At 55.6% G+C, this 15483-nt stretch overlaps 1 protein-coding gene across 1 annotated transcript in view; it reads right to left on the bottom strand.

The window, feature by feature from the left end:
- SFXN5 (sideroflexin 5) overlaps positions 1-15483 on the bottom strand; it is a 67752-nt gene that overhangs the window by 21688 nt on the left and 30581 nt on the right. Inside the window, exons 8-12 of the mRNA XM_073002204.2 lie at positions 13427-13483; positions 12403-12468; positions 9125-9215; positions 7875-7990; positions 3877-3962 (exon numbers count right to left, since the gene is read on the bottom strand). Coding sequence (XP_072858305.2) covers positions 3877-3962; positions 7875-7990; positions 9125-9215; positions 12403-12468; positions 13427-13483 — 416 coding nt within the window. The remainder of the gene's footprint in view (positions 1-3876; positions 3963-7874; positions 7991-9124; positions 9216-12402; positions 12469-13426; positions 13484-15483) is intronic.

The following is a 15483-nucleotide window of genomic DNA, read 5'->3' as shown; positions in this document are numbered from 1 at the left end:
CATGCTTCAGGCACCCACCTGTCCTCACCCAGCCTCCCGTTTCCCTCACCCTTCTCTGCCATTATCACCCCCTCTTGCCCACCCCTTTCACCAACATTCCCTTTCTTTTTTTCAATGTTTAGCAAGTGAAATCACACTGAACTGACAAGATCCAGCCAAGCCTTTGAATTAGCTCAGTGCCAAACTAGGAGAAAAACATGTTATTAAAAAGTACAATTTACAAACTGCATTTTAGTTGCAGGCCTTTCCAGTGTGAGCAGAAGGAGGAGGGGTTCCTTCTACACTATGCCCCACTCCATGGCCCTACCATAGCTATAAGGGTCCGATAAGCAATCACACAAGCCCAAAGCAAGATGAAATTATGCCACTAGAAAAACACTCTCTCTCTCTCTCTCTCTCTCTCTCTCTCTAAGTGATGCTGGTCAAACAAAATATACTGCATTCCCATGCCAAAATATCAGATCCACTCATAATTAGCACTAACATCTTGTAATCAGCAGAAAAAATGTAGAAAAGAATAGGGAAAATGCGGCACAATCAGTGGGGCAAACACCCGTCTATTCCTTCCTTTAGAGAGATGACCTACCAGCAGCCACAAACTTCCCATTTGAGATGCAGACACCAGAACTGGACCCTGGTGGAGACCAACTCTGGTAGCATCACTTCAGGTCCAGTCCCATCATCCACTAGAGCAGAGGCGCACGGGTCAGCTCATCATCCAAGGGGAGGCATGCCCTTAACAGAACCCACTGTTCCCACGGCCTTCCATGGACGACTAATGGTGCCTTCTTGATGCAACAGACCCAGAACGGCCATCGGAAATGGCAGGGCCCACGCGCCAGCGGATGAAGGCCTCAGCCGCTCTGGCCACGGCCCTCTCCCTTGCGCCCACCAGAGGACGTCTCAGCCACCAACGGCTCCTGCTGAAGAAAGAGGTCCGCCGCAGAGGCAGTTGGTGCCAAGCATTCGTTGCACAAAGTGGCACGAGAGAAGAAAAAGCCAAACCAAGGGCCATTGGCCGCTGAAACGTCTGCTGACGGACTTAAGGCAGGAATGCTGCTTGGACTCGATTCCAGCCGACGCCCCTGAGGCCAAGACGGCCACTTTGGATCAAAGAGAGACCCCAGCATTGGCACGGCAGAGCTCAAAGACAGCTGAGCAGGGGGCGGCGCGAAGGAGGGACAAGGGCTTTTTATGACACTACGCGGACGGATCAATCCAGCGACGCGGGAGTGCCCCGCCACTTGTAAGCGTTAGCGGTCCATTCACCCCTGCCCCCATAGCCCTGCATCCATTTCACCTGCCGAGGGAGGCCAATCTGAGGGAGGGGACGGCGCCCACGAAAGCCGATGCCCTAACAACCTGGTAAGATGACGTAAGGTAGGCAAAGCTTTGACATCGCGACTCTCCCGGCCAAAAGATACTGAATTAAAGGAAACGCAAGCTACCAATAACAGGGCCTTTGGGGGTGGTTCAGAAGGCGGCTCCTCCCAGCCAGAGTTGTGCTCCTCCCTCCTGAAGAGAGAGGGAGGATCTTCTACCATCTCATGTCCACCATCTGAAGGCCCCCCCCAGCCCAGCCCAGCCCAGCCCAGCCCAGCCCAGCCCAGCCCAGCCCAGCCCAGCCCATCCGATCCTCTCCAGCCCCTGCACTGCACTGCGAAGGGAGACAGCTCTATACTCGTTCTGCGGCAAGGCGCTACCCAGGGGACAGATTCTGACTCAGGACTCTTAGCAAACGCAGCACGAGCTTGCTCCTTGCGCACCACAGAAAGAAGACAAGTCCCTTGTGGCAGCAAGGCATAAAGCGGTGGCCGGGCAACACGGGCGGCTCCCAGAGAGAAAGGCCTCAGACTCGGCGCTCTTTGAAATGACATGCGTGCAAAAGTTAGGCAGACAGTACATCTGCTCTGCAGACACGGCGTGTCGCAGAGCGTGTAAATACACCTTCATTCAACTTTCAGCACATTGCTGATTAGGGGTTCAAGTCTTGCATAATGTGGCAGCTGCCGCCGGCACTTTCAGGAGGTTCCGCCATGCCTTCCATATGGAAGTTGCTCTCGGAACTCCACCAGACTCATCGGGTTGGGGGCTCCAGAGCCGCGTTTGCCTCCGAGAAGGTGTGAGATGCTAAGCTAAATATGACAGGAGTGAAGCGAAGGCTCCCAAACTGACAGATTCAGGGCAGGATGGTTGGAAGTGCCATGTTTATATCACACAGACCTGCCACCGATGCCTCTATCCCGAGTTAGTGGCAAACGCAGAAGGAACGGGAGGAAGACGGAGCACCAGGAGGGCAGGCGTCTGATGTGCAGAGAAGAACGTCCACTGGGACAACCCTCTTCAAGGCCACCTGTCACCCTGGGGCAAAGCCTCTCCCCTTGCCTAGAACTGGGGGCCCAGGAGGCTGGCCCCCGCACAGCTCCACTGCAGGTGCGTTGAGGGCGGCGGCGGCACTCAAAGCAGTGCGCGCAGAGCGACACAAAGCTCAGGAAAGGCAGACAGATCTGAACTGCACAGTGGCAGAAGTAAAGGGGCCAGCTTAGAAACATCGGAAATCTATCTCAAAAGTTGGATACTTTTTGAACAGTCCAGAATGTTTTCACTGGTTCTACAACCATTACTCTCGGGGACACAGCCCCCTTGAGCCTGCCTCCATTAAAATTAAAAAACCAGGAAACTGAGTTGCATTGGTTTCCTTCTGGTGCGTTTTCTAGCTGGGCTCCTGTAGCATCCGAGACATTACCTTTCTTCGAAGCTACCACTTTAACCTGCCCAAGGCTGGAAGTAATTTTTCTAACAATGTTAAGGCAAGACCTTAACAAAGCTCCTTCACAATGTGAGCACGAACTTTAAGATGGCGCAGAAGTTTCTTGGTTGAACAGGTGGGGATCCACAGCAGGTGTTTTCTCCACTTCAAACCAAGTGGATCCCTCCACAGATCATACTTGGCCTCTAGGAAAGGCACTGACCCTAGACTGGACTGGGAGGAGGCGGCAGCTCGCTGGAAGGACTCCTGCGCAAACCTGCCTTCTTTGCTGGCAGCCAGATTCAAGCCTGGTGGTGCAGACGGGGCCGGCTCAGCACCACCACCAGCAGCCACCAGCCGCCCGCCTGTGCTCCCCTACACCAACCAGGCAGCTCAAAATAGATGCCTCTTAGCTGGGTAGCACGCTGCTCCCCTGGAGTCCCCAAGCAGCAAGGTGGCTCAGGGCCTTCCTCAAAGAAGTCCATGGGCAGGAGGGGAGGCTGAGGGCCTGGAAGGAAAGGCCCCGGGAGCTGAGAGGCACAACGGGAGGGAGGAAGCAGGAGGAGGGCCTGAAAAGCAGGAAAGGAGGCAAGAAAGAGAAAGAGAAAGACAGGGAGGAGGGACTGCCTGTAGATCAAGAGAGACCAAGAAGGGCTGGCCTGGCTCCAAGGGGAAATCCAGTTCTCCACTTGACTCAGAGCCAATCAGGATCTCTGCTGGGCCCCAGAAAAGCCCTGGAGAAAAGGGCACAGGAGCCCACCACGGCCGAGAACCTGAGTCCAGGGTCCAGGGTGCTACGGGCACAGCACAGCTGGCCTGCCTCGGGCAGCCCCCTTGCTCTCCCTGCAGAAGTTCTACTTTGGGAAGGTGGCTGGACGCTGCACGGAAGGGAAGGCCACGGACAGGATTCTTCGCTCCCTTCAGTAAACAAAGGCTTCAGGATTCTGGAGAACCCGGATTCAAGGCAAGGCGGCCCTTCCTGCTTAGCCCGCCCCGCCCCACTTCACAAGCCCCCTGGACAGCCAGGATTTTGCGGCTTCACTCCCAATGACGGTCTTTAGGGACAGCAAAGATCCTTCTGCTCCTTCCTCCCACCCGTCTGGGAAGAGGCTCCCCTCCAGACTTACTTTTCCAGCAGAGACATGATGATGGGAGGTAGAACCAGTATCGGCATCGGGAGGACCACTCGGGTCAGGGCTGTCTCCAGCAGTGCCTGTGAAAAGAACGAGGACAAAGGTGACCGGCCGGCCGGCCCACCTCCTGGCTGAGCTGCAGAGCAGAGCAAATCTCCCCCTTGCCTTTCCTTCCCAAAGGTCCAAGAGGGCACACATCCCCTGCCGCTTCCCAGGGGCTCTCCATTCACAGAGGAAAGGCCAGCTCCACGGAAGCCACGTTGCGGTTTCCCTCCTTCCTCTTCCGAAGCACAGAATTTTGGGGACTGGGGACACCAGTGGAGTCCTGGTCTGGAGCCTGCACCCTCCTGCTTTTCCTAGACGTCACTGACTTGGCTGCCTATGAACACCAGAGGGCGCTCCAGGAGCAACTGCACATGAAAGTGACACTATGGATTTCCATGCAGGAAAATACACAACATCTTTCATTTGCACTATCTGTAGGAGCGGAAAAAAACTACAGGTGCACAACACAAAGCTGGAGACCGTTCCTCTTTCGAATCAGCACTCCAAGAGGGAACAGGCTGGGAGCTGCAGTCCAAAAGGGGACCCAATTTTGAGCTGAGGCACAAAGCCTCTTCGTAGATTGCTGCCTTGTCATGGCGAAGGGGCTTGGAGTAATTCAGAGAAGCTGTGGGCTATGCCGTGCAGGGACACCCAAGACGGACAGGACATAGTGGAGAGTTCCGACTAAACGCGATCCACCTGGAGCAGGCAGTGGGAAGCCACTCCAGTACCTTTGCCAAGAACGCCCCATAATCAGAAACAAAAGGCTAAAAGGTATGACGCTGGAAGATGGGCCCCTCAGGTCGGAAGGCGTCCAACATGCTACTGAGGAAGAGTGGAGGACAAGTACAAGTAGCTCCAGAGCTAATGAGGTGGTTGGGCCGAAGCTGAGAGGACGCTCAGCTGTGGACGTGCCTGGAAGTGAAAGGAAAGTCCGATGCTGCAAAGAAAAATACTGCATAGGAACCTGGAATGTAGGACCTATGAACCTTGGGAAGCTGGAGGTGGTCAAACAGGAGATGGCAAGACTTAATATTGACATCCTGGGCGTCAGTGAACTAAAATGGATGGGAATGGGTGAATTCAGTTCAGACGACTGCCATATCTACTATTGTGGGCATGAATCCTGTAGAAGGAATGGAGTAGCCCTCATAGTCAACAAAAGAGTGGGAAAAGTGTCCTGGGATACAAGCTCAAAAATGATAGAATGAATTTAATATGAATCCAAGGCAGACCTTTCAACAGTCATCCAAGTTTATGAATCAACTACCAATGCTGAAGAGCCTGAAACTGACCAATTCTATGAAGATTTACAAAACCTTCTAGAACTGACACCAAAGAAATATGTTCTTCTCATTCTAGGGGACTGGAATGCTAAAGTAGGGAGCCAAGAGATAAAAGGAACAACAGGGAAGTTTGGCCTTGGAGTTCAGAACGAAGCAGGGCAAAGGCTAATAGAGTTTTGTCAAGGGAACGAGCTGGTCGTCACAAACACTCTTTTCCAACAACACAAGAGGCGACTTTATACATGGACATCACCAGATGGGCAATATCGAAATCAGATTGATTATATTCTCTGCAGCCAAAGATGGAGAAGCTCTATACAGTCAGCAAAAACAAGACCTGAAGCTGATTGTGCCTCTGATCATCAGCTTCTTATAGCAAAAATCAAGCTTAAACTGAAGAGAGTAGGAAAAACCACTGGGCTACTCAGGTATAATCTAAACCAAATCCCTCATGAATACACAGTGGAAGTAAAGAACAGATTTAAGGAACTCGATTTGGTGGACAGAGTGCCTGAAGAACTTTGGATACAGGCTCGTAACATTGTCCAGGAGGCAGCAACAAAGACCATCCCAAAGAAAAGGAAATGCAAGAAAGCAAAGTGGCTGTCCAACGAGGCCTTACAAACAGCAGAGAAGAGAAGGGAAACAAAATGCAAGGGAGATAGGGAAAGTTACAGAAAATTGAATGCAAATTTCCAAATAATAGCAAGGAGAGACAAGAGGGCCTTCTTAAATGAAAAGTGCAAAGAAATAGAGGAAAATAATAGAAAAGAAAAAACCAGAGATTTGTTCAAGAAAACTGGAGATATTAAAGGAACATTTTGTGCAAAGATGGACATGATAAAGGACAAAATTGGGAGAGACCTCACAGAAGCAGAAGACATCAAGAAGAGGTGGCAAGAATACACAGAGGAATTATATCAGAAAGATTTGGATATCCCGGACAACCCAGACAATGTAGTTGCTGACCTTGAGCCAGACATCCTGGAGAGCGAAGTCAAGTGGGCCTTAGAAAGCCTGGCTAACAACAAGGCCAGTGGACGTGATGGCGTTCCAGTGGAACTACTGTATTTAAAATCTTAAAAGATGACACTGTTAAGGTGCTACACTCAATATGCCAGCAAGTTTGGAAAACTCAGCAATGGCCAGAGAATTGGAAACAAATCAGTCTACATCCCAATACCAAAGAAGGGAAGTGCCAAAGAATTCTCCAAATACCATACAATTGCACTCATTTCACACGCTAGCAAGGTTATGCTCAAAATCCTGCAAGGTAGGCTTCAGCAGTATGTGGACTGAGAACTCCCAGAAGTACAAGCTGGATTCCGAAGAGGCAGAGGAACTAGAGACCAAATTGCTAACATGCGCTGGATTATGGAGAAAGCCAGAGAGTTCCAGAAAAACATCTGTACTTCTGCTTCATTGCCTACACAAAAGCTTTTGACTGCATGGACCACAGCAAACTATGGCAAATCCTTAAAGAAATGGGAGTGCCTGACCACCTTATCTGTCTCCTGAGAAACCTATACGTGGGACAGGAAGCAACAGTTAGAACTGGATATGGAACAACTGATTGGTTCAAAATTGGGAAAGGAGTATGACAAGGCAGTGTATTGTCCCCCTGCTTATTTAAATTATATGCAGAATACATCATGCGGAAGGCTGGACTGGAGGAATCCCAAGCCGGAATTAAGATTGCCGGAAGAAATATCAACAACCTCCGATATGCAGATGATACCATTCTGATGGCAGAAATTGAGGAGGAATTAAAGAACCTCTTAATGAGGTGAAAGAGGAGAGCGCCAAAAATGGTCTGAAGCTCAACCAAAAAAAAAACTAAGATCATGGCCACTGGTCCCATCACCTCCTGGCAAATAGAAGGGGAAGATATGGAAGCAGTGACGACTTTTACTTTCTTTGGCTCCATGATCACCGCAGATGGTGACAGCAGCCACGAAATTAAAAGACGCCTGCTTCTTGGGACGAAAGCGATGACAAACCTAGACAGCATCTTAAAAAGCAGAGACAAAGGTCCACATCATCAAAACTATGGTTTTTCCAGTAGCAATGTACGGAAGTGAGAGCTGGAGCATAAAGAAGGCTGACTGCCAAAGAATTGATGCTTTTGAAATTGTGGTGCTGGAGGAGGCTCTTGAGAGTCCCGTGGACTGCAAGGAGAACAAACCTATCCATTCTGAAGGAAATCAACCCTGAGTGCCCATTGGAAGGACAGATCCTGAAGCTGAGGATCCAATACTTTGGCCATCTCATGAGAAGAGAAGACTCCCTGGAAAAGACCCTGATGTTGGGAAAGTGTGATGGCAAGAGGAGAAGGGGACGACAGAGGACGAGATGGATGGACAGGGTCACCGAAGCGACCAACATGAAGTTGACCCAACTCCGGGAGGCAGTGGAAGACAGGAGGGCCTGGTGTTCTCTGGTCCATGGGGGTCATGAAGAGTCGGACACGACTTAACGACTAAACAACAACACAAAGCCCTGCGCCCTGGAAAGGGCAAGGATGGCATTGTGTGAAGGATCCCTGGGGAGCCACAGGAAGGCTTCCACCAGTGTCCACCCTCAGTCTCATGGTGGGTTGTTGGAGGGGAGGTCTGGGGTGAAAGTTATTTTCACAGCCATTGAGGCACCTATGATGCATACATGCTTGGCAGCAATTCTGGAAGATCCAACGACGTTTCCTTCGGCATCGAGAACATCAATCCCCTCCTTCAGCTCCATGTGTCTCATCAGGACCACGTTGCAAATATTGGCACTGGCTGTGGAAGGAAGAAGCGGGAGAGGAGAGGAGAGAGTGGAGGAGGGGAGGAGAGCTCGGTGGTCAGCAGGAAGAAGGCCACTGTGGGATCCGCGTTCAGCACCCTGAGTGACAGAAGCCAAACCCAGGGTTGCAAATGGAGCAAACAGGCATGGAAGCATCCCATATATTTTCTTTTCTGACCACAGAGAATGCCAACTCCTCCTCAGTGGCAGAATTTCAATTTGCCCCAAACGCACACCCTCCTACTTTCAACCAAAATAAGACTTCACAGGGCAGAGGGGATGGCAGGATCATGGCTCAAAGCAGGCCAAGCCTGAGACGCCGGCATGATCCGAGACGCCAGTGAAGGCACGGCTCTTCGGTCAAGGGGCTTGGCTGGCTCCCCAGGGGCAGCCTCGCCACAAGAGAGTTTCCCCCCACCCTCCACCCCACGGGACCTCGCCTGGCTGGCTTCCTTCTGAGGAGCACCACCGCTGGGTCAGCAGACCTTCTGTGTGGATCTTTAATTAAACGGTTCACGGGGGACTCGGAGGCAGGAGAGCCCCCAGGAGAATAAAGCAGCAATTAGCACGAGGACAGCCCGAGTCTTGGCACACAAATGAAGCATGTCAGTACACAAATGAAAGAACCAGATAATTAATTAAGAGCTGGACAAATTAATTACAGGCCCTCAATCAATCCTGACAACCAGCTTAGCCTCCTTCCAATAACACTTGGGTATAATAATAGAAAAACCTGCCATCCAGCACACACCGCCCTCCCCTCCCCTCCCCTCCCTCCGCCTCCCTTCCACTGAGACCTGTGGGCTCAGCCTGGACTTCATGCCATTTCTCTCCCAGTGGGAGGCTGGGATGGCCAGACCTCCGACCCCCGACACCCTCAGACCCAGGAAGGAGGCTGGGTCCAGAAAGGGTGCCCCCCCTCCTGCTTCCCGGGTGCCCCTCCATCAAGACCACGATCAACAATGGCTTCTGAGCACTCCTTTCATCCTCGGCTGGCCACAGGAGCCAGGCCAGGCCACTGGACAAGAGACCGCGGGGAGGCTCAGTCCCCCCCCATCCCTTGGCAAGAGCCCGGGGGTGACAGGTCTCCTCCCTAAGGCACCAAGAGGAAATCGGGACCCCCTTCTTACCGACAGCAGGGAACGGCACAAATCTCTGGATCAGGAGTCGGGTAGCCGGGGTGAAATGGCTCGCTCTCTGGATCAGAACATTAAGGCCCACCTGGCGGGAGAGACAGCCGAGTGAAGAAAGGCCTTTTGGGGGAGGCCAGAAGCTGCCCAACCACCACCCTCCAATCCATCTCAGCTGAGTGCCTGGCTTTCCTGCTGGGGATCAGCGGCAGAAGGAAATGGGTTGGGAGAGGCTGGCACCCCTTGTCTGCTCAGTCTCTGGTCCCCACCCAGCCAGCAGCCAGCCATAGGTGCCTACCTAACGTTGAGGACAGCTTGGCCTCAACAACGGGACGTACTCGGACACGCCTGGAACTGGAGCATGTGAACTCAGGAGCATGTGCAGGGAGGGTCACCCAAGAACCCCAGCTTAGGCTGGGTCTTAGGATATTTGGGGTTTTCATCCCCGCTGAGCCCAGAAACTCCCGGAGCAGTTGGGCACTTGGGCAGTCCGCTCCCTCTCCACCCAACCGACCTTACAGGACCGTTGTTGTGAGGACAACGTGGGGAACAGAAGAACCAACATCCCTTCATCCCCCGGAGGGAGCACCGAGCTGCACAGGGTACAGCATCAAGGCCAACCTCCCCTCCTGCCATCCCAGAACCTCTCTCTCCAAGAGCCTCTAAGAGCATTTCCACCCACCTGCCGCCCACCGCCCAGCTTGCTCTCCTCCTCGTGGCCCTGGGTCCCTCTCCTGTCCTGCACACCCGTCTCTTCTATGCGGTCAGGCCCGAGGCACATCAAGAAACACACTCCCCCCCCCGCCCACACACACACACCAGTTCTCAGGGTTGACCCTTGATCTCCCCCCCCCTTCTAACTCCCGCAGCCAAACACCAGAGCCTGGAAGTGGCAAGTTACCAGGAACCGCTTTATTCCGAGCCGTTCCTCGGAATGCAGTGACTTTTTCCACCAGTGGAAGGAGGACGTTCCTTTCCTGGAGCCACGTTTTCTGGCCACCTTTACAAAGGGGCTTTTCTAAGGGGCCTGGTGAGCTCTTTCAGAAGCTCTTCTGCAGCCATTCCCCCACCAGCCCTGAGGGTCCCTCTGACAAGAAGCCTCCAGCAAGAGGAAACGGGGCACCAAGTAACGGGCCTGGCTAGTCAACAAGGTCATGGGAAATGTCCGGCTTCGCTGCGATAACACCCAGCTCAGCCACCTCTCGCCCAAAGGATTGCAGGGGCCCTCAGGGGCTCAAAAGGCAGCCGTCCCTCGCTGGCACTGCCTCCAAGGAAGGGCTGGTGCCTGCTTCACCCCCTGCACCCCGTCAGCTGGTCCGGCAGCCCCAGTGGGCCCTGCCCTGCCTTTAAGGCTGCGGGTTCAAGGACTAGAGAGGGTCCCCACTGAAGAGTGCACTCCCCCCCCCCTGCTGCTCAGAGGTTTCTGGCCACTAGTGTGTGTGTGTGCGGGGGTTGGTGTAGTCTCGCCGCACAACAACTCTGCAGAAGCCACCTGTTTGGTGCCTCTGGCTCTGGCCAGGTCATGAGGGCCTCCGGAGGCCTCTCCACCTCTCGGCCGTTCCTTTGCAAAGGGTACCCGGGAAGGAGGACAGCGTTTTCCTTGGCCTCTTTGTCTGCCTCTCCTGGCTCTGTTCAGACACGGCCGGGTGCTCCCGTGGGCTCCGCCTGCCACCTGCCCCTTTGTCTCCTTCCTCCTGGCTTTGCACACCCACGGCGACACCATTTTTCGCCCTCTGGTCTAGGTGAAGGGGCTCCTGCGGTGTCCCTTAATGCTTGCAGCCTGGCCTTGATAATTGTTTGCGAGCGGCGCAGTGGCTGTGTTGACAACCTGAGAATCCCCTGCGACAGCCCATCATCAGTTCAAGATGGAGCTGGAGGCCACCCACGGCCTTCCTCGCCCCTCCTGGCCATCCGGCACGGGCGGGGGCACTCCCGAGGTCTGGGGACAGCTTGGCCGCGACTCTGTGGGGCCTGGCAGTTGGTCCTAGGGGTCTTGCCCCCGCCTGACCTCCAGTTCCCTTCTTTCCACCCCTCCTTCTGCAAAGGGCAGCTGAAGGCACAGGGTTTTCCCCTGTCAAGATCACCCACCCCCCCACACACCCAAAGAGTCATCGCTTGCTTGTCTGTTGTGGCGAAGCCAAGGAGGAAGAGCCTGACGGTGGCCCCAGGAAGCCCCAGAGGCTCTGCAGACATGGCCACCCTTCACATTCAGGGACACAGGCTCTGGGTGTGACTCAAGCCCACAAGATCCAGTGTCTAGAAGCCAGGAAGCCGGTCAGTCTGTGTGAGCCATCTGGTCGCCTTCCACCGGATTTAAAACAGAAGAGGTGGCTGGATCTCTCCATGGATTCCAATTCAGCAGGCTTTCAAAGGGGGCAGGGGATGAAAAGCATCTTGCAAAAGGGCAGCTGGACAGCAGCCTTTCCCCATCTTTCCTCTTCCCTCTGACTGGAAGAGGGGTTTTGTTGGGGGTCGAAGCAGCGCCACGGGCTCTGGCTTGGCACACGAGGCTGCAGCATCTGCACCACCATCAGCTAAGAAGCAAAAGGGGCCAAGACGAACTTTCCTTGGGTGTGTGGATGACGTCTTATGACATTTTTACTGGGGGACTGACCAAGGGCCCTAAGTCTGCACCAGGCAGGCCCTCACCTGAAACCAGCGACACCAGCGCTCCCGATTCTGCTGGCCAGGGGTGGCAGGCTGGGCTGGGCTGGGCTGGGCTTGGGGTGGTGGTAGTGGTGGTGGTGGTGGAGGTCTTGTGTTAATTAATCTCGGGTCTCTTCCATATCAAGGCAGGGGTGGGGAAAGGCACTTGTTTTCAGGTCATCAAGTCCTAATCGGTTCACTCCAGGAGGCGATTTGCTGCTAATTGACAGCTGAGAGCATTTAATGAGGCCCAGGGCTGCTGAATCGGAGAAACAAAGAGCCAGGCTGCTGGCCTCATTTTTGGTGGGGGGGGGCGGGCGGGTGCTGCAAGCCCCGTGCCGAGAACCTAATCACAGGCCCTTTCCTCCAGCCAGGGCGAGATTCACACCCGCCAGTCCACCCACCCCAAGGCTCCACAGAACCAAACCCTGGCAGGGCCGGCCAAGGGATCTGGAGAAGGCCCAGCCTTCTAGCAGGGCGGCTGCTGGAGCCTTTAGCAGCCCTGGGCACTGGGGGGGGGGGGCGGGCTGGGGGTTTCCTGAGGGTGGCTAGCCACTGGCTTCCCCAACAGCCCCCTCTTCCCAGGACCCCGGCTGAACCAACAGGGAGAGGAAGAGGAAAGGGTTACCCACGGCTATCGAGACGGCACTGATGACAGCTCCCAAGTAGCCCTGGATGAACTTGGACGTTGGAGAAGGCTTTGGGAGGGGGGGGGGAAGAGGGAAGAAAGAAAAAGGGAGGGGGACAAAAGGTTAGCAACAGAAACCAGTCATGAGTGGGCTTTTCCATGGCCGACCAGGGCAAAGAGGGGGGGGTCCGTGACACGCTGGGATGCTCCAGAGGCTGGCAGGGGGTGGGGTGGGGGTCCTGCTGGGGAACCAGAGGGTATCCCTTGGGACACTGCCGCTGCCCCACTCATGCCCCTGCCACATTCCCCCCCACCCCCACCCCACCCCACCCAGGAACTGGATGGCATGCTTCTGCCCATGGTCTGGCCCAGAGGGTGGCGGCCCGTGAACCAGGCAGACCCTCACTCTACTCTCCAGGAGAAGCCCTGGGAAAACAGCCTGGCTTTAGAACTCAGCATCCATCAGTGGTTGGGGTTACCCACGGCACGGCTCATGGCTGGGGCAAGAGGGGCACCCCCCGGAAATTTAAGGGCAAGTCACACACTCCCTCCTGGTCTATGAGCCACCCCTGCCTCTGGTCCACAGGCAGGATGCAGGTCCCAAACCGGGGTGCCAGGCTGGCTCCCTCCTTCTGGCTGCAAGCAGCAGCCGAAAGAGCACAGGCAGAACACTCCCAGGGCCTGGGCAGCTCAAGGGCCAGTTGTGCCCAGGCCAAGAGCCAGGCTCGGCAGGAAGGCCACCCCTGTGACCCCCCCACCCACCCACCCACCCACCCAGGGAGAGAGCAGGGCTTTGCACGCTCGGCCCGTAGGTGGGGGCAAAGGCCTCCAGGACTCCACCGGCCATTGAGACACAGGCAATGACTCGGTCCCCATCGGAAAGGAAGCGCCTGGGCCTTTCCCCGGCCGGGGGCATCCACCCCCACCACCACCACCACCCGGCTATGAGGCTGAAGTGGGAGTGTCAGCTGTGCCCCTCCAGGGTCCACCTTGCCGGGAGGGGCAGTCACGCCCAGCTTCTCTCTCACCTTGGTTGCATTCCGGTTTGCATAGTTGACACAGGCGTTGTGGCTCTGGTTCAACCACTGGGGACAAAACAGAAAGAAACAAGAACAAGCAGCTAAGGGTTAAGAGTGAGCGAGCGAGCGAGCGAGCGACCAAGCCAGCCAGCAAGCAAGCGCACACAACAAAGCTAGCAAGCGAGCGAGCGAGCAAGCAAGCAAGCGGACAACAGTAGCACACATGCTGCCAAAGAAGAGGCGCAGCACCCATGGAGGAAGGCAGCCTTCCCCGTTATTCCTCCCGCTGGGGAAAGGAGCGTTTTGTGATCTGAGCCAGACAAGGCTGTCCTGCGTCTGCGAGAGAAGAGGGCCTACAGCGCAGGGCACTCCTCGGGGGGGGGGACAGGCACCCCATCCTCCCTCCAGCTGCCCCACCCCTCAGGCACACACACACACACACACAGGCAGTGCCTGGCTTCCGTCTCACGTACTCCCAGGGCTGGCTGTCCTCCTCCTCCTCCTCCACCACCAGGTCCCTGCCTGGAGCCCCCAGCCCTCCCGCCAGGGCTGCCGCTGTCACCCCCCCCCACCTCCCGGGCTGGCTGCCTCCCTATGGGGTGGTTATAAGTCCAAAAAAAAAAAAAAAATCCTGGGGGGGGGAGGGCAGGAGCTGCAGGTAGGGCACCCCGCCCAAGCCATGAGAAAAGCCAGAAGAGGCAGAAGCCCAATAGAGCCACAGGGCCAGATAGAGGAGGTGGTGGTGGTGGTGGGGGCGATAGAGCAAGCCTTCCCTCTGGATGCCAGCACAACGTTCTAGGTCAAAGGAGAGTGCAGGTCTAAAGACCCTCTTCACAGCAGCTGGTCCCTGGGGGGGGGCACCCCAGGGGAAGGGATGCCTGGTTCCCATTCAAGCTCATCTTTGCTTCTGGTGGGTGTGTCTCCTGTGCCTCCCCCCGCTCCCCATTGCTAGGTACCAAGTCAGGAAGTCATAACCTTTTGGCCTTAATTAGCCTGCCAGGCAGAAGCCACACAGGGACGGGCAGTGCCGGAGACAGGAGGCGACGCGATGGCCAGCCCTCTGGTCTCTGGCTCATCGAGAGCTTGGCCTCCGCACACACAGGCGCCCGCCCGCCTTGCCCAACTGAAACAAGAGCCCAGCTCTCTCCCTGCCCTATTGGTGGAACTGGGTCGGAGCGCCGGGGGAGCTGCCAGCTGGGACCGCCCGGGTTGCAGGGCATCCTTAGCACAGGCCTGGCCGGCCTTTTCCTGCACGGGTCTCCTGCCACCCATCAGACGGCACGGTTTTCTCAGATTTTGACCAAAGTTTTTGGAATGTACACAAGTACCGGCTGTCTGTAACCTGGTTTTTTAGGGGGGGGTTCCCCATTCTTCCTCTCTACTGCGTCAGGGCTGTGTTTTTATTGCTGTGATCCATCCTCCGAGAGGCGGAACATTTCCATGAGCGTAGACCAACCCATAGGAGCCCTGCAGCTCCCTTCCCTTCATCTCTCTTGACGTTTAGACGGCCAAGGACTGCCTGCTGCCACATACACTGACAGCACCACCATCCCCTTGAGGCACACTCTGCCCCACGGAGAAGAAAGAGGCCCATGAGATCCAGCCAAACGGCTCTTGTAGGGACAGACCAAGGCCACCCCCCGACACCCGGAGTTCCACTCCTGGAGGACAAGGAGGTGGTTGGTGCCCCTGCCACCCGGGGAGCAAAGAAGCAAAGCTGCCCTAAACCGACTCTCAGGTTCCAGGGGCCCCTATCCCTGGCGTATGAGGGCAGGGCCCCCTCTGAGCCCCTACGGGAGAGGCACAAGACCTGGGCCCTTCTGCACCCCCCCCCAAAGCCCCCATGCCCGACCACCAGGGCCCCCTTGTAGGTGCCAGAGCTGCGAAGCCCTGCTCAGCCACGGCTCTATCTAGATCGCAAGGACTGGGGGGGGGGAACTCCCCAGGAACTCAGGTGGACTCTTTGCCAGGTGCTCCGGGAGATGCCAGGAATGGCAAGGGGGTCTTCTGCGCGTGCGTTCTCCACCTTTTCCCACAACGGGTGTGGCTGGTGTGGCATGATGTGC

This window comes from Pogona vitticeps, chromosome 5, assembly GCF_051106095.1.
Source record: "Pogona vitticeps strain Pit_001003342236 chromosome 5, PviZW2.1, whole genome shotgun sequence".
NCBI lineage: Eukaryota > Metazoa > Chordata > Lepidosauria > Squamata > Agamidae > Pogona > Pogona vitticeps.
Note: the sequence above shows the minus strand (reverse complement) of the source record. Positions and strands in the feature narration are given on the sequence as shown.